General features: G+C 38.2%; 1 protein-coding gene across 8 annotated transcripts in view; it reads right to left on the reverse strand.

Annotated features, from left to right (window-relative positions):
* Positions 1-23,374, reverse strand: part of CCDC18 (coiled-coil domain containing 18) — a 181,683-nt gene extending 158,309 nt beyond the window's left edge. For 3 of the 8 annotated variants that reach the window (XR_009735354.1, XM_061411166.1, XM_061411167.1), the window contains exons 1-6: positions 23,155-23,373; positions 20,907-21,042; positions 20,229-20,403; positions 11,087-11,248; positions 6,963-7,069; positions 4,945-5,073 (exon numbers count right to left, since the gene is read on the reverse strand). Coding sequence is in view for 7 of the 8 variants with exons in the window: in XM_061411166.1 (XP_061267150.1) it covers positions 4,945-5,073; positions 6,963-7,069; positions 11,087-11,248; positions 20,229-20,403; positions 20,907-21,040 (707 nt within the window). In the remaining variant the exon portion in view is untranslated. Of the gene's footprint in view, positions 1-4,944; positions 5,074-5,968; positions 6,023-6,962; positions 7,070-11,086; positions 11,249-14,253; positions 20,404-20,906; positions 21,043-23,154 lie in introns of those variants that run through there. The other 5 variants (XM_061411170.1, XM_061411168.1, XM_061411164.1 and 2 more) reach the window with 5 other exon arrangements.
* Between the last annotated feature and the right edge of the window lie 51 nt (positions 23,375-23,425).

The following is a 23,425-nucleotide window of genomic DNA, read 5'->3' on the forward strand; positions in this document are numbered from 1 at the left end:
GGTACTGGCACAAAAACAGAAATATAGAGCAATGGAACAAGATAGAAAGCCCAGAAATAAACCCATGCACCTATGGGTACCTTATTTTTGACAAAGGAGGCAAGAATATACAATGGGGCAAAGACAGCCTCTTCAACAAATGGTGCTGGGTAAACTGGACAGCTACATGTAAAAGAATGAAATTAAAACACTTCCTAACACCACACACAAAGATAAACTCAAAGTGGGTTAAAGACCTACATGTAAGACCAGAAACTATAAAACTCTTAGAGGAAAACATAAGCAGAACACTCGATGACATAAATCAAAGCAAGATCCTCTATGACCCACCTCCTAGAGTAATGCAAAGAAAAACAAAAGTAAACAAGTGGGACCTGATTAAACTTAAAAAAGCTTCTGCACAGCAAAGGAAACTATAAGCAAGGTGAAAAGAAAACCCTCAGAATGGGAGAAAATAATAGCAAATGAAACAGCTGACAAAGGATTAATTTCCAAAATATACAAGCAGCTCATACAGCTCAATACCAGAAAAACAAACAACCCAATCAAAAAGTGGGAAAAAGACCTAAACAAACATTTCTTCAAAGAAGACATACAGATGGCTAACAAACACATGAAAAGATGCTCAACAATGCTCATTATTAGAGAAATGCAAATCAAAACTACAATGAGGTGTCACCTTATACCGGTCAGAATGGCCCTCAACAAAAAGTCTACAAATAATAAATGCTGGAGAGGGTGTGGAGAAAAGGGAATGGTCTTACACTGTTGGTAGGAATGTAAATTGATACAGTCGCTATGGAATACAGTATGGAGAGTCCTTAAAAAACTAGGAATAAAACTACCATATAACCCAGCAATTCCACTCCTAGGCATATACCCTGAGGAAACCAAAATTGAAAGAGACACATGTATCCCATTGTTCATTGCAGCACGATTTACAATAGCTAGAACATGTAAGCAACCTAGATGTCCATTGACAGATGAATGGATAAAGAAGTTGTGGTACATATGCACAATGGAATATACTCAGCCATAAAAAGGAATGCATTTGAGTCAGTTCTAATGAGGTGGATGAACCTAGAACCTATTATACAGAGTGAAGTGAGTCAGGAAGGGAAAAATAAATACCATATTCTAACACATATATATGGAATCATCATCATCATTTTGATCATTTTATTTCTTGTGGGGAAATTTCTAACAATTGATTCAATATCTTTAATGGTTAAAAAACTAGGGTTTTCAATTTATTCTTAAGTTAGTTTTGTTAAACTTTATTTTGTTGGAAAATCATTTATTTAGTTTAAGTTTTCAAATGTATTATTGTAAAATGGTTCACAGTACTTGGTCTTATTTCTTAAATCATAGCTAAATCTGTAATTTAGGGGACCCTTTTCAATTCCAATATTGGTTTTTGTGGATTAATTTTCTCCTGGATTCATCTTATGTAATGCCCATTATCTTGGCCACTGTGGGGGAAAAAAAAAACAGATCTGGGTTTTGGGGATTCTCTATTGTTTCATTGTTTTCTATATATCCGTTTCACCCTTTATTATTTAAATACTTCTATTTTTCTTTTGATGCTCTTTCTTTTATGTCCTTTTCCTGACTATATAAATTTAATGTTTTAGTTCATTCATATACTAATTTTAATACATGAACAGACTAAAAATTTTCTTCTAAGAATATCTTTGGCTACAGCCCACAAGCTGCAATATGAAACATTTTTTGTATCAGTTCTAAGTCTTCCAATTTTCATCATAATTTCTTCAATCATCCACGAGTAGCGAGAAGGCTGATTTTACATTTTCAAACTACATGGTTTTCAGGGAGGGAGGACCATGGCGGGGTGTAGGGCTGTCATATATAATTTAATTACACTATGGTCTGAGAGGATGATTATGTATGACATAAATATATTTATTTTTGTTAAAATTCATGTTTTCTGGAAGAATAAGGTAACAAAGTATAAATATTCTAGGAGTGTCTAAAAGAATGTGCATTCTCAAATGGTTGGCTACAGGATTCCATATATACATCCATTAGATTAATAGTCACTCAACTCTTCAGCTTCTTACTTTTTTGTTGCTTAATCTAACAATTCTAGTAAATCAGTAAAAGTATTCCCTGTATGATTACAGATTTGTTCATTTCTACCTGAAATTTTGTTATTTTATTTATGTACTTTGGGACTAGATTATTAGATATAAGTTTAGAATCTTTATAGCTTCCTGCTGAAGTGTTACCTAAACATTACATATATACATATATACACATGTGCGTGCGTGCTTAGTCACTTCAGTTGTGTCCAACTCTCTATGACCCCATGGACCACGGCCAGCCAGGCTCCTCTGTTCATGGGACTCTCCAGGCAAGAATACTGGAGTGGGTTGCCATTTCCTTCTCCAGTGATAAAGTGTGAAGTGAGTGAAGTGAAGTCGCTCAGTCGTGTCCGACTCTTTGTGACCCCATGGGCTGCAGCCTACCAGGCTCCTCCGTCCATGGGATTTTCCAGGCAAGACTACTGGAGTGAGTTGCCAGTGCCTTCTCCGATATATACATATATATAAATACAAGAGTTCTTTTTAACTCTAGTAATACTTTTTGCACTTAAATCTACTCTGTGATACTAATATAACTATACCTATTTTGTTTTCTGCCTAAAATATTAATTTTCATCCCTTTGCATTCATCTTTTCTGTGTCCTTATGTGTTTTTTTAAAAAAATATAAAATGTTGCATTTAATTTCTGCTATATGGCAAAGTGACTCAGTTATATATATATATTCTTTTTCATATTCTTTTCCATTATGGTTTAATCACAGGATATTCAATATAGTTTCCTGTCCTGTACAGCAGGACCTTGTTATTTATTCTGTGTCTTTATGTTTTAAGTATATCTCTTATAAACTGTATAAAGCTAAACAATCTCTGACTTACACTGGCTTTTTAATCCATTATGATTAATCTCTACCCTCAAAAAAGTCTTTGTAAAGATTTTGATATTTCAATTTTAGAATATTAATATTCATTCTAGTTCTTTAAAAAGTTCCAAGAGTCTTCATATCACATCTCTACCTAAAAATATGAATTGATGTTTTATGCTTCCTGGGTTAAAATACAAATCCTTTGGCATAAAACAAAAAGCCATTTACAGTCTGGACCAAGCCTGTCTTTTTCCTTAAGTCGTACTATATCTGTCCATTTATAAGTACACAAAATTCCTAGCGTTCTTCAGAAAAGATGTTCTTTTGTATTTCTCTGCCTTTGCACATGTTGTCCAGAACACATGCACCCCTGCTTATCCACCTTATGACAGCAAAGTCAATACCCTACCCCTGGACTTCCCTGGTAGACCAGTGGGGGACACAGGTATGATTGATCCCTGGTCCGGGAAGATTTCATGTGCCGGGGAGTACCTGGGCCTGTGAGCCACAATTACTGAAGCCCATGCACACAGAGCCTGTTCTCCACAATAAGAGAAGGCACCGCAATGAGAAGCTTATGCATCACAACTAGAGAGTAGCCAGCCCCTCTCTCTCCAAAAGGAGAAAGCCCATGTGAGCAACGAAGAACCAGTACAATCAAAAACAAAACAAAAAAATCCCCTTCCATAAAAAATCATCTCTAAGTTCTGCAGAGAACTAGTTATTCTTTCTGTACTTTTTCTTAGCTATAAGGCTGCTGCTGCTGCTAAGTCGCTTCAGTCGTGTCCGACTCTGTGTGACCCCATGGACTGCAGCCTTCCAGGCTCCTCCATCCATGGGATTTTCCAGGCAAGAGCACTGGAGTGGGGTGCCATTGCCTTCTCCAACTTCATGTATTATCTTGTTATTTTAAATAACAAGATAATACATGAAGAAAAGATGTTCTTTTGTATCTCATCTGTTCATCTGAGTAAGTAAAGTCTGATTTTCAGACTATTCAACCACACAGTTTATATTTACAATAGCTACAATGGTTAGTGTTTATTATTTATGAAGCACCTTACATTTCTTTTTTCATTTATCCCTCACATCAAGACAATATCATCTTGACTTAATATGAACAAAATGAGGTTCAAGAAGGTTAAATAGTTTCTTCAAGGTAACAAACTCACTGAGACTTTAAAACCTAGCTGGTTTGAGTCCAAAACTAAACATTTCCACTAAGTAATAATGCTTACCAAATATATACTGTAACTTGAACCATACTAACCAAACACTGCTGAGAAAATATTCTTCCAAACTCATTTTAATGAAAAAATGACATAGACAGGATTTGAGCAGGTTTTAGAAGTTTAAATGCACATGCAAACAAATATTTATCTATTTATGACAACTTTTCAAAAACACTTTCTTCATAACATTACTTATATCATAGGATGAAGTTTTAAAACATATTTTTGTTGCCAAAGATGATAAAAATGCAGATTATGATTTTACCCTGTATAAAAACTGTTACAATGACATTATTATATGGTAAAATCTCATTACACTAAAAAGCTTTTATCTTTATTAGTTTAAAAGTTAATGAACATTCAAAGTTAATAATTACGTGGTCAGTTATCTAGAAAACTTTATCTTAAGATATGGCTTTAAAGAAAAGACATGGCTTATACAAAATAGATATTTTCACATTACTTATCTATTCCTAAAGGAAGACCAAACCACATTATCTTATATATTTTATTTAAGAAATATGTAAATGTCATTTCATCGATAATCATTATCAGGCTTTAAGGAATTAATCCCAATTCAAAATGCCAATAACATATAAAGTCTACTCGTGAAAATTTTAATCAAAAATTTTTAAAAATTAAAGGATGAAAAACATTAAATTTTTCACTGACAAATTTCTGAAATTTTTCCTACTTCAAAAACTATGCAGAATTTTAAATAGGTACTATATATTCTTTGTTTTTCCCCTAGAAATACAATTATTTCCTTTAAAAACACATACCTCTTTCCTTGTTTACTTTGTTCAAGTAAGTCCACCTTCAACCTTATACATTCCTCTTGGGACTTCTGCAAACTCTGTTCTTTTTCAATTACCATTTTCTGACTCTGCTCTAATTTATCTTCTGCCTCTCTATAAAATAAAGATACTTTTAAAGGCTGTTGAAGAGATTATTTCAGGTATGCAAGAACAGTTCAACGTCTGGGATTCTATTATTTTAAATCACTGAGTTAAGAGAAAAAAATATTTTACATGAGGCAGAGAAAAGGCTTATACATCACTGGTATACTATGAGTTTTAACAAGGAATAAAAGGATGCTGCCATCAAATGATAAATGTGTCTGAAACAAAAGCTGATACCCTATTTAATGATACCTAGAAGCATTAGGTATATTTCAGAAACTAGATAAGGATGACTATTATCACCACCATATCCAATGATTTTTCTGACAGTTGCAAAAAGCAAAAATGAAAAAGTAACAAGTATAAATTTCAGAAAAGAAGGACAAAATTCTTTTTTTGCTGATAATATCATTAGCTACCTGGAAAATCCCTGGAGAATCAAAATAAAAATCAGAATTTATTAAAGGTATGAGAAATAGTCCAATTAGAAAATAATTATATTATACAAAAAGCAGCAGCCTTCCTATATTCTATCAATGAACAGGATAAGAACAAATTGGGAATTGCCAGGCAGTTCAGTGGTTAGGACTCTGCACTCTCATTCCCAAGGGCCTGAGTTCAATTCCAGGTCAGGGAACTAAGATCTCACAGGCCACATGGCTAAAAAAAAAAAAAAAAAAGAACAAGAACAAATTCACAACAAACAAAAATATAAAATACCTAGGAATAAACATAATATATGTATTACTAAAAAAATTACAAAATTCTGATGGTCATGAGAGATGATTTTAGTGTAAATCAGAATCATCTGTAGGACTTGTTAAAACATAGACTGCTGGGTCCCAACTCCCAGAGTCTGTGATTCAGAAAGTCTGAGACCAGAACTGAGATTTGCATTTCTTACATGTTTCCAGATGATGCTCATACTGCTGGTCCCAGAATTAATCTTTGAGAATCACTAAAATGGAACAATATGCTATTTAATATGCATGTATTTCTCATGTATTCAAAACAGAAAAGGAAGACAAATTACAAAGTGCCTGATTCCTTGTATTTCTTTGAATTCCCATCAAAGTAGCGAGCATAACTACGTAGGACAATAAGTAAACTAGTTCATATTAATGAAAACATATAAATAAATAGCTTAGATTTAGTCTTTTTTAGCTGTCATACAACTGCATGTATCCTGCAGCCAAGAATTATGATAAACTGAAAACAGATTCATCAAGTTCTGAGACAGTCTATCTGTGTGTGCATGCTAAGGCACTTCACTCATGTCTGACTCTTTGCAAACCCATGGGGTGTAGCCTGCCAGGCTCCTCCGTCCATGGGATTTTCCAGGCATGAATACTGAAGTGGGTTGCCATTTCCTTCTCCAGGGATCTTCCCGATCCAGGGATTGAACCTGGGTCTCCTGCATTGCTGGCAGACTCTTTACCATCTAAGCCACCAGGGAAGCCTGGGTGGGGGTCAAAATTTAACAAGATATATCAAAAATAAGTATTTTAAAGCCGTAAATGGGCTTCTCAGGTGGCTCAGTGGTCAAGAATCCACCCACAATGCAAGTGACACAGGTTTGATCCCTGTGTGGGAAGATCCCTTGGGGAAGGAAATGGCAACACACTCCAGTACCCTTGCCTGGGAAATGGCAGCACACTCCAGCACCCTTGCCTGGAAAATCCCATGGACAGAGGAGCCTGGTGGGTTATAGTTTATGGCGTCACGAATAGTCAGACAGGACTTAGCGACTAAACAACAACATGAGATTTCATATGATAAAAACAGACATTGTTAGCAATTTCCCAGGTGAAAATATGGATGAGATTCACACACTCACCTGATGTTACATTCTAATCAATGAAATGTGTTTAAAAAAAAAAAAAAGCTGTAAATCTTACCTCAAAACTTTATCTTGGGCTGAAACTTCTGCTTCCAAATTTATAATCTGTTCTTCTAAGATTGGTACATTGGCTGCCTGTTTTTGAGCAGATTCAAGCATAGAAACCTAAAACAAAAAACAACTTTCAGAGTACTTTCTTTACAAAATAAATTAATCTATTTGCTCCTTAGTTTCTCTTACCATCTGATGGAAATTCAATAGAACTCCCCAATCATTCTTCAATTATGAAGCTCATCTTGTCTATCAACTTACATGGGCATGTCATCATCACAAGCCAGTCTCATGTAAGCTCCTCCCATTATCCTCAACTTAGTATCACAAGATAACTGGTTAACTATTTAGGGAAAATAAAAGAGAATCTCTACTGATACTAACTAAAAAGATTAATTTCACATAAATCAGAAATTTAAATTTCAAAGATCAAATCATTTAAAATTACATAAAAATACTACTGACTCTTTTTAAAGCCTAAATTTAGAAAACATGATTACTAGAGAAAACCTAGAAAATACAACTTGGACTATGAAGAGTGTAAGATGATGGAAATCAACAACCTAAATGGTGTCTGGAAAAGAACACTAAATATTCCCAGAAAAAGGAAGCATGAGGTATATAGTGCAGGACAGTGATGAGGTCTAGAAGAGAAAACTTGGAACATAGTTCAAGATCTCTTTGATAAGTCCCTCCTTTTCCTATGCTCAGAACACCAGGAGTCAAGAGTCATCAACAGCCTTCCACTTAAGAAGAGAGAGAGACAGTTTACTAATCTGGAGAAACTGAACAGGAAACATTTGGGACTCTTGAAACATTTTGTGGAATGATGAGCAGAGATGAGGTAGAGTTAAAAAACAAAGAGATTAATACAGAACGGTCAGCTTCTAGCCTCCTATCCCACCTCATGTGGGGCTATCTCACAGGTAAGAAATCAAAGGATTCTTTGCTGCAGAAATTCAAGAACTTCAAAGTAAAAGACCTCACATATGGATACTGAATGGGAGAAGGGAGATTGCTCCCTACGAAAGAGCCACCTCCTCAACCATTACCAACAAATGAAGCTCAGTGGACAACAAATCTCACCTTTGCAGAGAGTTTCCAAACAGCATTTAAGTGCCTTCTCTTAAATACAAATAGCCAGAACACCAACATCTGAGAGGTCAAAACAAAAGTTAAAAGCAACTGGCAGAAGCAAGGCAAATACATACATACATACACACACACACAAATCATTGAGAGAGCAATGAGAGGATATTGCAAATACAAAACAATTAGAGAACATGAAAAGTTCTAGAAAATGAAAAATTATGACAGCCAAAATAAAAGATTCAATAGGATGACAACGTTGAGGAAATCTCTGAAAAAGTATCACAAGAAGACAAAGAGACAGAAAATACCAGGCAAAAACTTGAAAGATTTAAAGGACCAATCAGGTTAAAAAAGACAGAAGAAAGAAAACAAAGGGAAAAAAATAATCAAGATTACATAAGAAAATTTTCAGGGACCAAAGGACCCAAGATTTCAACCAGAAGATCTTTATGTAACCAGTACAATAAATAACAAAGGTCTACTCAAAGATAAATCACTATGAAATTTTAAAACACCATAGAAAGAAGGAAAATACTAAAAGCTATCATAAATGGAAAAACAAATGAAAGATATCTTACACGCTAGGAAATGTAATTCACAATGGAATTAAACATTCCAGACACACACTAGAGGATATAAGACAAAAAAGCAGTGTCCTAAAAACTCTGGGGGAAAATAATTTTCATTCTAGAATTCAATCAAGTGTTGGGGAGAAATTAAGACATTTCAAACAGGCAAGGAAGCTACTGGAAAATATGCTTCAACTAAAGAAAGAGTAAACCAAGAAAGTCAACATGAGATCCCAGGAAACCGTAGACACAACCTGGAAGAACATCAAAGAGAAGTCCCAGGAAGACAGCTGGGCAGCAGGCCTGAAGGGTAATAAGCCCAGAAAGGACAAGACATTAAGATCCAGAACTGTAACTACTACACAGACTTTGCTAAAAGGTCAATTATGAATATGTTGTCCAGTACAAAGGGGAGCAAAAGATTTCCAAAAGCGGCACATACACAACATCAAAGCTGAGACCTGCCCTGGAAAAGGCAACCTCCCTAAAAAATATTTTATTAAACAATTTAGAAAATGCTGAGATAGGGGACTTGCCTGGTGGTCCAGTAGTTACGAATCTACCTTCCAATGCAGGATACACAGGTTCGAATTCTGATCGGGGAACTAAGATTCCACATGCTGTGAGGCAACTAAGCCCACATGCCACACCTGGAGAGCCCAAGCACCAGAACTACTGAGCCCATGCTCTTCAACAAGAGAAGGACACCCCAGTGAAGATCCAGCATAGCCAAAATGAAATAAAATAAAACTCAATAAGCCAAAATACCCCAGTTCTTAAAAAAAAGAAAAACAGAGAAGTATATAAAATACAAATATCTTACTGCCTAGAATAACCATTGGTGTATTTATATGCTCAAAGAAAGGAACACTTAAAATGTTAATAGTTCAGTAGTTAATAGTAAAACTCTTAATATCTCTAAGACTTCAAATAATTAAGCCTCTATGACTTTAAAAAGAATCTATAGGGGACTAAAAAGTTAAAATATAATAAACAGACATATCAAAAGAAATGGCAAATGCACTGAGAAGGTAAATCTCATGAGAAATCAAGAAAAACAAGATATTTTTGCCTCAAAGAAATTTAAAAGTATAGTTTTGTTTTGTTTTGTTTAATCAGTAGACCATTGAATGTAGACAGAGTGCAGTAAATGCCTGAAAAAACACTTTCTGTGTGATTTGACCATTCTGGAAATCTACCCCAGAAATAAATCCCAAACACCAAAAAAGTTTTATGTTCACTGCAGCATTTTTCTCCTTAAGCACAACAGTGTACTTTATTTTGTTTGAAAAGAACAAAAGAAAAATAAAATACCTCCCATAACTGTACTACTTAAAACAATTATGTCTAAAAAACAAAGTCTCACTATGACTCTCTAATAGTTACCAGAGTTATAGCATAGCCTTTCTTTCCTTATATACATCATATGTATATATATACATGTACTAAAACACAAACATTTAGACAAATATGCTCATTTTATAAAAAAAAAAAAAACACAGATTAGTTACTGTGTGTTTGTTTCTGCCACTAAATATTTCAGGTAAGTTTCTGAGTGCTGACTGTACAGATACCACTCTAAGTGCCTCTACAAATATCATCTAAACTTTACAAAGTCCCATGAAAGTCAAATAACTTTGCATTTTAGTACTCATATATTGATATATGTTTTAGTTCTGATATATTAATATATTGTAGTACTGATACATTGATATATGCTTTCACCTTAAGTAACAAAAGTAAGCTTGGTAGCAATTAATTATATGTATGCATATATATATATATATATATATATATATATATATATATATATATATTTACCATGCCCCTATTACTGGACTCTTTCATTTCTTCTAATTTTTTTGCATAATATCAATCATATAGAAAAATAAAGGAAACCACTTAAACAGGGGAGTTATTAAGTTATGGTATACTCACATAAGAAAACATTAATGCTACCATAAAAAATGGTTGTTGGAAGAGCTAGGTAAATGCACCAAAAAATGCTTAGACTATATAAGAAGTATAAAACACAGGAAAAAACAAAACTATTCAAATGTGTAATATTCAATTATATGATAAACCAATAAAGTAGTTTCTAGATCACGGAAACTGGGTTATCTTTCTCCCTTTTTTCTATTTTTGAAGTTTTCAACAATGAGGGTGTATTATTGTAAAGAAGATAAGTAAGCTATATATTTTCTTTGTACAAGAAGCAAAACCACACAAATTGGTGATCTTAAGAATTTTAAGAAGTTCTGACTTATCTAAATGCATATATTATACAAGTTCCTCTAAATAATTTTCAAGTATTAAATTCATATAAAATTGATTCTTTAATAGGTTGATATATTATCAAAATAAAAATCATTATATATAACACATTAAGGTAATACAAGGAATATTTTTCCAATTACAAATCTCAAGAGATTCTTTTCTGTTGGCATAGTCACCATTTCAAGAAACATACTTTTGCTCTTGACTGTGTCAATTCAAAGTGGACAGATTCTATTTTAGTCATTAAAGAATGATTCTGTGAAACTAAACAAGCATTCTGTTGCCTAAGTTTATTAAGTTTCTCTCGAAGACTTTTGATTTCCTGATCCACAGGGGTAGATGATGAAAAAGACATCTGAAAAATGAAAAAGAACAACCTATTTTGAATTACTTCACTAAGTATTATATATAATACAATGAACAATTATCAATAAAATGACTAAGTAGCTCAGAAAAATAGGTTAAGGTACTTAGTGTTGGGGAAGATATGTGAGACAATCAGTGCTCTCCTCAGCAGATGGTGAACAAGTAAGTAAATACATTTGGCTTGTAAAACAGTGGTACACTTTGGAAAAGTTCTTGGTATTATCCAGTAAAGTTGAACATGTTAAGACTCAACAGTATTACTCCTGGGTATAAATCTGATAGAAACTTTTGTACCTGAAGATTATATAAGAATGGGAAGAACTGAAATGCCCACAAACAATAAAATGGATAAATTATTCTTTGCGTGCTCAGTTGCTTCAGTTGTGTCCTACTCTTTGCGACCCTATGAACTGTAACCCACCAGGCTCTTCTGTACATGGGATTCTCCAGGCAACAATACTGGAGTGGGTTGCAATGCCCTGCTCCAAGGGATCCTCCCAACCCAGGGATGGAACTCATGTCTCCTGCGGCTTCTGCATTACAGGTGGATTCTTTACTACTGAGCCACTGTTAACTGTACATATTTCTATTATACTTTTTTGAATATATATTTTATAATAAAGTATTTTAATTTTCATTCATTGAGGTTTCCAAAACATGACTTAATTTTATTTTTTGAATAAGTAATGTATTTATATAATTCAAAAGTCAGAACTATATATAAAAGAGTACATACAGAAGTATCATTCCCATGTTTAGTAAATAGGTAACCATTTTTACAAGTTTCTTACTTATAAATTTTTGTATAACACAAATTAGACAGCAGAAAAACAGGAAACTCCTTCTATAGGAGAGTCATTAATTAAGTTAGGATCTTAAATCTAGTCTTCTAGTGCTTCCATATACATACACAAACAATACAAATTACCCACCCCCGACAACAGCTCTTATGCAAAACCAGAATAGTAAATATGGTTTTTCACTTCAACAATACATCCTGGCAATCTCTCCACAATCAATTCAGTGAGAAACTCCTTTTTTCTTTTTACCCGCTTAGCTGCAGTATTCATTGCATATTTATTCAACCAATATCCTATTACTGGACAACTGAGCTATTATTAGTCTTTTGTTATGACAAACAAGGCCTCATTTTATACTTATGCAGGTAGCTTTCCAGAAATAGGATTTCCAAGTTAAAGGTAAACAAATTTGTGGTTTTAGTAAATATTACCAAATGTCTCTCCACTGAGATTATATCACTTTGCATTTCTACCAGCAATGTATGAGAATGCCTATTTCCCCCTAATATCACCCACAAAAATACAGTGCCAAACTCAGGATGTTTAATAATCTGGTAGTGAATTTCTCTTTTTATGACTGAGATTGAACTCTTTTTATTTGTTTTAATTTCCTTTCCCATTCATGCCTTTTGCATATATTTCCACTGGTTTGATGATTTTTCCTTATTTCTAGTTCTTTATATATTAAAGAGCTTTCGTTTGTCTTTATTAGGCATTATCAATAGTTTTCCCCTTTTAATTTGTCATGTAACATTTGATTTTGCTTAGGGTAAAACACAATGATGTCAATGAAGGCATATATACAATAAAAAGTCAGCAATTTGAATTAGGATACACATCAAATTTCTCAAAATTACATACTTTTTATAGACAAGGAATTTGAATTCATTTTCTAAAATGCAGGCTCAGATGGCTTCATCAAGCAGCTTCCTTACTAAAAGAAAATCTCTCAATTGCTAGCTTTCTTAAGTGGGAAGAGCAAATTTCTATCAAAAAAGTTTATGATGTACATATGTAACCATATGTATATATGAAGAAGGAATTCAAAGGGCCTGGACTCCATCTTAGGCCTGTTCATGCTGATCATGCTCAGCCACCTTTCCAATGGACTCTGAACTCTGTGTTTAGTGCCTATGAAAACAACAACAGAAGGATAAGACCCGCTCCAGACAGGGGAACCTTGAAGATCGTATCTAGGTTACTCATCGCCTCAGAGAAACATACACTAATCACCCCTTCCTCCAGACAGGCCATAAAATTTTCTGTATCTATTGGAGTGTAACCTCGGGTTTATTGATTACTGGCTAATTGCTTGACTGAGCACATCCTGAGCACATGAGCACATAGCATGTGAAATGATGGGGTTATTGGGATTGTATTTTCCTTGGTTTATGTAAGTCTCAAGGAATTTGGAGTGGTGGGTTCAGACACATAATACACACGGGGTATAAAAGATTTTCACAGATGCTGGTCAGGGTCCTTGGCTAAGAGGAGACTCTGCCTTGGGCCCGCAGGTGTAATAAACTGCACTCCACTATCTGCATTGTCCTTCTGAGTGAGTTTGTTTCCTGGAACGCGTGGCTGCAACATTTGGTGCTTGGGCCGGGAACCTCCTCACTTTGAGGAGACAGGTCTCATTTGAGGCCACCCCGAGGCTTTGTGGCTTGAATCTCCTAGAGGGGGGAAGTCGCCTCGCCCCTCTGGAAGAATTCAGCCTTTCAATGCCCCGTTTCTTCACTTTGGCAGGTAGTGAACGGCAGCAAGGGGAACTGAGCGCTCAGATGAGGAGGAACCCACTCAGCAGGGTGGAAGAGGGGGCCTGATCACCCCCCTGGGAGGGACTAGAAGGGGCACGGACCTACAGGAGCCTGGAATAGGCAGGCAGCAGCAATTGCTCAGTACTCAGGTCGACAAGTGTGCTACGGTTTAGGAAGGAAATTTGTAAAGGTCATTTAGGAGGTGTGTCCACGCCGTCTCAGGGAAAATTATTTACCAGCGATCGCCAGGGGATTTTTAGGATAGAAAACTGGTCCTTGTATGCTCCCCTAGGAGGTGTCCCATCTGCTGTGAAATTCTTGACCCCCTCAGAATTGTTAGGCTAGAAGGAAGGGGATACATAAGTGAGTATGAATTGGCCTTCCCAGAGATGGCCTGGGACGTGGGATGTTTAACCCATCTGTGTTTTCATCCGCACCTGATCAAGCCCACCAAGGCAGAACAGACTTTAAGGGAGAAACAGTCTTGGACCACGTGGTGTTCTGGTTCGGTTGTGCTGACCAGCAGGTGAAGGCATGCCGATCCCCCTTCTCCCTCTGGCATCTGGCAGGTAAGGCTCTTCTCAGTCCAATTAGGAAGGAGGCAGAATGGCAATTTAAGTGTCATTGAGTGGAAATATCAGAAGTACATACAGTACTGAGAACTTCGTAGACAGAACGAAAAGGAAAAGTAGAAGAAGGTCCGAGAAGGTAAGCAAGATGGGAGGAAGTGAATCTAAGGCAACTGTATTGGAGTGCATGATTAAAAATTTTAAGAAGGGATTAGGAGGAGACTATGGGGTGAAGATGAAGCCTAACCGCCTCCACATACTCTGTGAGGTCAAATGACCCCTATGGGAGTAGGATGGCCACCAGAGGACACCATGAACTTAATAATAGTGGAAGCAGTCTATACAGTAGTCACAGGAGAGCCAGGACACCTGGATCAATATCCACATACTGACTCATGGCTAGGGTTAGTTCAAGACCCTCCTACTTGGACAAGGTTCTGTATCCAGAAGGGAAAGGGAAAAACATTAATGGCACAAAAAAATGACTGATGATAAAAAAGTAAATTCCATAGGATTTGGACGGGGATGACCTGACCCCTCCCCCATACCGGATAACGACGCGCCTGCCTCCCAGTGCTCCACCAGGACCGGAGGCCGCCTTAATGCCCAATCCAGGGCCAGGTGAAGTCCTGCAGCAGTCGCTGCTCCTCTGCCAGCTCTCCCCAAGGTCATAGAGCCGCCACCTTGGCAGGCTCCGATCCCGATGACAGAAGCCTCTGGCCAACACATCCAGGATCAGGCTCCAGCCAAACCGCCCAAGCTATACCCGCCTCTCCCAGTGAGTAGTGACAAGATTGGAATTAAGCAGAAACTGCACTGTGCCAGAGAACCGGAGGGAACGAAAGAGAACAGACAAGAGATTTGCAATGCTAGCTGCTGCTCTGGGAAAGTTCATCTCGGGCCCTCCTGAAAAACCTCCTCTGCCCCAGGGACAGGACAGTCCTTCAACCGGTCCCAGTGGAGGCCCTGGGCCCCGTTACAGCCAAACCAGTGTACCCAGTGCCGAGATTTTGGCCACTGGAAGAATGAATGCCCTAAGGCAAGGAAGGAAGAGGAAGCTCCTGCAGTTGTGGGGCTTGCTGACTTGAAATTTAAATAAGGCTGCCAGGGCTCAGAGATATCAGGTCCCCAAGAGCCCATGGTAACCTTAAAAATGGGGGACCAAAACATTGACTTCACGGTGGATACAGGAACAGAACTGTCGGTAGTAAAACCTGTGGCACCACTGTCCAAAAAGACTACCGCTGTAACTGGGGTATCAGGAGAAGAGATGATTAAATCGTTTTGCCAGCCCAGAAAATGTCAGATGGGGGGTGGGCACCAAGTGATTCATGAATTCCTCTACATTCCTGAGTGCCCAGTACCCCTGTTGGGAAGAGACTTGCTCTCCAAACTAGGAGCACAAGTGACTTTCTCCCCTGAGGAGAGGCCCCCCCTCCTGGATGGACACTATAACTTATTTGCTCTCTCTCTCAATACCACCTCAAGATGACTGGAGGTTGCATGAGCCTTTGAAGGAAGACCCGGGTGGGCCGGGAGAGCATGAGAGCGAGCTAACTCAATTATTCCCTGAGGTCTGGGCGGAAGACACCCCCCCTACCCCACCCCCGCCCCAGCTGGCTAAACATAAGCCCCAGTGATAAAAGAACTCAAACCAGGTACCATCCCGGTTAGAAAGCTCCACTACCCGCTACTGATAGAGGCCTGGGCCGGCATACTGCCCCACATCAATAGATTGAAACAAGCGGTTATTCTAGTAGAGTGCCAGTCGGCTTGGAATACACCCATCTTGTCAGTTAAAAAGGAAGGAGGGCAGGACTATAGGCCTGTACGGGATCTCAGGCTAATCACCCAGGCTACTGTGACTTTACACCCCGCTGTTCCAAACCTCTATACCTTACTTAGCCCTCCTCCCACTGAGGACTAAAGTTTATACTCGCCTAGATCTCAAGGATGCCTTCTTCTGCGTACGCCTCGCCCCAGCGTCACAGCCCATCTTTGCCTTTGAATGGGAAGATCCAGTCGGGGGCACCAAACAACAGCTCATCTGGACTCCTCCACAAGGGTTTAAGAACTCCCCAGCCATCTTTGGGGAAGCCTTGGCTTCTGACCTGAACTCATTCCATCCGGAAGAGTATGGATGTTGGCTCCTATAATATGGGGAAGACCTGCTGCTGGCCGCCAAAACCAGGGAAAAATGCTGGAAAGGGACAAAAGCACTACTCCAGCTGCTGATGGAAGCAGGTTACCGGGTGTCAAAGAACGCCTTGCACAGATCTGCAAGGAGGAGATAAGGTACCTGGGGTTTGTTTTAAAGAAGGATACAAGGTTCCAGACCCTAGTTGGGTCCTATATACTGATAGCACTAGCCTGATAAAACAAGGACAATGGCTGTCAGGTTAGCCAAAGCGGAAGGGGCCATCAAGACTGAAAAGGGATGGTAGGAATTGCCAAGTGGCAAATTATTGTCACCGGAGGAGCTGGCACACAATCTGGTAAGCCAAACACAACAAGCGACCCACCTAGGCCATGCTGCCTCCTCACAGGTTAATGCTGCCTCTTGGGTATTCAGACAAAAACCTCCGGGTATTCAGCTGAAAGGCACGCTACCCTTTGAACACCTGGGAGTGGACTTCACTGAAATGAAAACTCACCAACACTACCGTTACCTGCTGGTCATGGTATGTACGTTCTCGGGATGGGTAGAAGCTTTTCCTACCTGGACTGAAAGAGCATCAGAAGTAGCCTGGTGCCTGCTTAGGGAAATAGTTCCCAGACTTGGACTTTCTACCAGCATTGGTTCAGACAATGACACGGCTTTTGTAGCTGATTTAGTACAACAAGTAAGCAAAACTTTAAATATCAAATGGAAACTGCACACTGCATATAGGCCTGGAGTTCCTGAGATGGTGGAATGAACCAACTGGACATTAAAGAGACTCTCCAAGTGGATCATAGAGACTGACTGCTCCTGGTAGACTTGCTTCCGACGGCTCTGCTCAGACTCAGGATGACCCCACAGTCCCAAGGCTGTTCTCCATACGAAATTGTGAATGGGAGGCCCCCCACCCCCATAATAAAACAGGTGTCAACAAACTTGCCTCAGGTAAGGGGGAACAGGATTTCACAGCAGATGGAACTGGGTAAGGTAATAAATCGGGTAACTAAGTTTGTACAGGAAAGGGTGCCGTTCCCCCTTGGGGAACAGATTCATGAGTTTACGCTTGGTGACCAAGTATGGGTCAAAGATTGGAAACATGATTTGCTAGCCCCTTGGTGAAAGGGCCCTTATGTTATTCCAACTACCCCTGCTGCTGCTGCTGCTAAGTCGCTTCAGTCATGTCCAACTCTGTGTGACCCCATAGATGGCAGCCCACCAGGCTCCCCCGTCCCTGGGATTCTCCAGGCAAGAAAACTGGAGTGGGTTGCCATTTCCTTCTCCAATGCATGAAAGTGAAAAGTGAAAGTGAAGTCGCTCAGTCGTGTCCGACTCTGTGAGACCCCATGGACTGCAGCCTACCAGGCTCCTCCGCCCATGGGATTTTCCAGGCAAGAGTACTAGAGTGGGGTGCCATTGCCTTCTCCGAACTACCCCTACTGCAGTTAAAGTTGCAGGTATTGTCCCTTGGATCCATCATACGAGGGTGAAGAGAACATACCATGCAGTCCCAAAAAACACAGTGGACTGCACAGAGGGACCCCACTGACCCTCGAGAGACTAAGACCATCCTTAAGAAGAAGGAAAAGAAGATCCTGGACAAGCTCATTCAGGATGAAGCCGCACAATCAACTCCTGCTGCTTGGCCTCATCAATGTGATTTTGAATTTAACTTCCATTTCAACTCAGGACAATGTTTTCATCTCATGGGCACATTTCTACACAGACTTCCACAAAACTTCCAACTGCTGGGTGTGTAGGGCTATGCCTCTGTCAGTGATGGATGGACTTCCTTGGTGGGTGTCACTGCTCTGCCAAGGAGATTTTAAGCCACTCTGCTCTTTTCTGGGATGACAAAAAGACTTTCCTCTCTCTTGTCAATCATAACCTCTCCTTGCTCTCTTGCTGTAAGACCTACAGTCAATAGATTTGGGTCATGGGGTTACATTTGATATAAATGCCAGTGTAACAAAAGCCTAACCTACTTGTTGTAAATCTATCCCTAGCCCTGGTAAATCTATCTTATTTACATGCTAGGTGGACAAGATCCGTGGTTCAATGATATGAGTACATTGCTGCCTTATTCGTATCCTCTATAGGGACAACAGATATCATGATTAGAGGCCTTGACTAATTTCACATAACAGGCCCTCCTAGATAGAACAAAAGCCATCCAAGCCTTAAATGAAGAGCAAATCCAAATGAGAAAAGCGGTAATTCATAATAGAATGGCTTTGGACACACAGCTGTTCAAGGAGGGACCTGTGCTATAATTAAGGTTGAATGTTGTGTATACATTCCTGACTTATCTGGCAATGTATCGACTGCTTTAGATGACATGAAAAACCAGGTAAAAGCAATGTCAAATGAAAACATTCCTTTCTGGACTTTGGTCCTATCTTGGGTGAAGGGAGATTGGTGGAAAACTAAATTTACCACTGTTATAGTTGCCTTGATAGTTCTGCTTTGTGGACCCTGAATTTTACAATGTATTATGAACTTTGTAACCTGAAGGTTGATGTCCTTCTCCCAAATTGGCGGTCGCAGAGCCACGGTGCAATATATCCCTATGAATGATGCTCATAATATGAGTTAAAAGCATCAAGAGGGGGGAATGAAGAAGGAATTCATAGGGCCTGGACTCCATCTTAGGCCTGTTCATGCTGATCATGCTCAGCCACCTTTCCAATGGACTCTGAACTCTGTGTTTAGTGCCTATGAAAACAACAACAGAAGGATAAGACCCCCTCCAGACAAGGGAACCTTGAAGATCATATCTAGGTTCTCATCGCCTCAGAGAAACATACATTAATCACCCCTTCCTCCAGACAAGCCATAAAATTTTCTGTATCTATTGGAGTGTAACCTCGGGTTTATTGATTATTGGCTAATTGCTTGACTGTTTGAGCACACAGCACGTGAATGATGGGGTTATTAGGATTGTATTTTCCTTGGTTTATGTAAGTCTCAAGGAATTTGGAGTGGTGGGTTCAGACACATACACATGGGGTTATAAAAGATTTTCACAAATGCTGGTCAGGGTCCTTGGCTAAGAGGAGACTCTGCCTTGGACCCACAGGTGTAATAAACTGCACTCCACTATCTGCATTGTCCTTCTGAGTGAGTTTGTTTCCCGGAACGCATGGCTACAACATATACGCATGCTGGCAGTGGGGTAATAAAAAATGGGAGGAAGATAGAGGAAGAAGAGATAAAGGGTTGAGTAAGACAGAGGAATACACATAGGAAGATAGAGAATACAAGTGAATAAAAAAGAGGAAGAAAGTGAGTTTCAGAACAGGACAGATGTCTAACATCATCCACAAAATTTAGATATAATGAATGGAGCACCTGACCCAGGCTAAACAGCAATATACTTCAATCACTTAATAAGCCATGATTACCTATTACGTACATGGTATGGTACTAAAATCAAGGGGGTTACAGAGAAAACAAGACATTTAATTGCAAAAAGGTAATAAATATAGAAGTTTTAAAATAGAGTAATACATCAAAATAGCTACTCTCTTATATACCACTTAAATTCAAAGAGTCTTGAGCACTATAGTAAAAGACTATGGAAAACATAAATTAGGCATTTGAAAAAAAAAAAACTCAGAGAAAAAGTATTTTAAATAGACAGGTCTAAAACTACTTTTAGGTAGGCAGGTCTAAAAATGATAACCTTATCTCTTGGCTTTTTTTGAAAATCAGTACCACTATTGGGCATTTTACAAACTCTGTTATGAGGTGAGTAATTCAAAAGTCCAAGATGGCTAGGGTGAGAAAGATTTTCCAAAATGAGTCTTTCAGATCTTGAGAGATTAGGAGCATAATCAGAATTTTCACTTGGACTAACACTAGAAAAAAAAGAAAAAATACATTTTAGTTCTTAGATATTTTTAAGTATTTACTCTAAATTTCTACATATTAAGAAAATAGAAAAGCACCTGAAATATTGCTGAAAATCAGATTCCAGAAAAGAACTTGAGACATTTCAATTAAATTTTCAATAAACCATAATTAGTTTTAAAACTAGCAATCTATGTTTCTGGAGCCTCTATGCTAGAGTTACTTAAGATTCAAAAAACAGTCATGATAATAAAAGATTAGTTAAGACTACACATATATTTTATACTGAGTCCTAATATATTAAAGGTCTTAATTTGTAAATACTTCTATAATAGTTCTGTTCTTCCTAAACGGAAAGCTATATTCAAAATTATTATTTTTTAAATTATGGAGCATTATTCCCAATTCTGGACACACGAGAAACACAACAAACAATAATGATACTCAAAAATTTTACATTCATCAGTTAAAGTCCTAAGTTAGAGTTCTATACATAAGTTTACTCACTCACCTAGATAACTCTTCTCCTAAACTCTGCAAACTCCATTCTGTTATCTTCAGTTCATGTCTTAAGGAAGCAACATTTGCCAGCAAACTTTCTTCTTCATTATCTTTATTATAGAAGTCTGATGAACTAGATTCCATTTCTTAAAAAAAGAAATGAATTTCTTGTACCTTGCCTGAAAGAATCTGTGATGTCAGTCAAAATTATCTCACACTAATAAAACTTAACTCGAGTTATTATGTTTCTATTTCAAATGTTGTGAAATCTTTCATGGTAATTTTAAACAAAGCAAAACAGCCAGCAATAATCAATTTCTCTGCAGGGTAAACCCATAATGGAAAGTTCAACAAAATTTCAATGAATCAATTTTTCATTTAAGCCAGGGACTACAATTCACCTTTCCTAGCCATCTTCAATCTTTCTAACAAGTGTGTAAACTGTTTTTATTTGATGTTAAAGATGAAGAAACTAAGAATGAGCCAAATAACTTGCTTGAGTGTGTGCGCGCGCTCAATCACGTCTGACTCTTTCCAACCCCATGGACTGTAGGCCGCCAGGTTCCTCTGTTTATGTAATTTTCCAAACAAGAAATACTGGAGTGGGCTGCCATTTCCTTCTCCAAATAACTTACTCAAGGTCACACAAACTGTAAATGGTGGAACCAAGATTTGAACCTAGGCCATCATGACGCAAAGATCTTTTAATTATGTCACACTGTAGTTTTCTTATTTATTATAAATTAATTTCAGTATGAAGTGTTTGAACTTGATCATGTTACAAGCTCTGAACATCTGACAAAACTGGTATCATAACATTCATATTTTCCTAAAGGTAATTTATTAACAGATAAAGGTTATCCCCTTCTCCTATTCACCATGGCTATAAAATTTAAAACCATAAACTCACATTCACGTAACAACCACAGAAATCAAAATGACATTTAGCAGGTTAACTCACAAAAATAAATAAGAAAAGTTGTTTCTTCAACTGATGGGTATCTCAAGGGTTGTGAAATTCTCTACTAAGTAGCTTTGCACATTAAAAAATCATGATAAATACATTTTATTACTAATAATTAATATTCATAATTATTGTGTACTAAAACATATTAATAATACAACTTAAATGAAAGCTTTACAATCTCTACTACTCCATCTTCCTGCATAATCTTTAAATTACATTTCTCTCTCAGATCTCATTTACCTTTGTCATTGAAGCTTCTTTTTGATCACCCTTCTAGAATTCTGACGACATCTCAAGCTCCAAAAGGTTAGGAGTCCTGTGTATTATAGTCAGGACTCTAAGGCACTTCCAGAAACCCAATATTTTCAGTGACTAAACGATGATTACAAAACTGTCCTTCTTTCCCCTCACCTAGCTAAAATAACAAATTTACTCCACACTCAAAATTTCTCAGATGTAGAGAGGAAGATTAAAAAGAAAACTTTCATCTTACTGGAATAAACTGTGGCACGAAATTATATACTATGGAATCTTAGTAAAGAAAACATTTCTTTCCTCTTTTGTTTCCAAAAATTTGCTTCTGCTTAAATGAGAAGACTCTCCCAAACAAAAGTCAAAGGTTCAGGTCCCCACTCTGTGTTTTTCCAACAACTCTAGTTACCTACAGGATGGTGAAGGAAGAAGGGTAAAGAAAATTTGGGCAAATTCTAACATGCCATTTTGTTTCAACTGAATCAGGTTTATGTAAATTTTAACCCAAGAATTCTCTCACCCTTCTAAAGGATCAATGAAAACGTTTGATATGCAAATATATTTTCATTTTCCTAATGGGCCATTTAATACCCTCAAATAAGTATTTCTCCTCCCTTCAACTTAGTTATAAAAGTCCAGCTTCATCGCCTGTACATACGTGAAAAAGCACGTCATGCTTCTTACAGGCCCTGACATCTTCGGGCCTTAATTACAATGCGTTTGCAGGTATACACAGGTACACACATCACACCAAAGAACAACTTTATACTCGTTGTATGTAAAAAAGATGGGCTGTAGTTGAAAAGGATTCCGCATTTTGGAAGGCCATTCAAGGCTTTATATCGTACTGTTCTGTTTCAAGAATGCTCAATTTGATAGAACTGGTCCTTCGTTCATCTGGAAGCAGTGGAAGAAAACATGAACAACTTCCTTCCAGATTTTTCTTCTACTAAAATACGACCCTGAAGAGCAGTGTGAGCAGCGAGGGTGATGACTAGATTAAACGCGTCCGAGGGAACCGAGAGGGAAACACCTGTACCTCCTCAGATAGGCCAGTTTCCACCCTCCAGGGGCAGTCGCTCACCACAAGTCGTAGCTGTGAGAGAGACCCACCAACGACGGCGCACGCCGAGCTCTCCTCTCCGTTCGGAAACCTCCGACCCTCTCCCCGGCCCCAAGCGCCGAACACACTACGGGAACCCCGGTTGCGCAGAGTTCGAACCGCCGCGGGAACCGTTGGGAACGCACCTCCCCAACCGCAGCCCCGCCCCCCGCGCAGCCTTAGCGTGAATCTACGCCGGACGCGCGGG

The sequence above is a fragment of the Bos javanicus genome, chromosome 3 (genome assembly GCF_032452875.1).
Source record: "Bos javanicus breed banteng chromosome 3, ARS-OSU_banteng_1.0, whole genome shotgun sequence".
Classification (NCBI taxonomy): domain Eukaryota; kingdom Metazoa; phylum Chordata; class Mammalia; order Artiodactyla; family Bovidae; genus Bos; species Bos javanicus.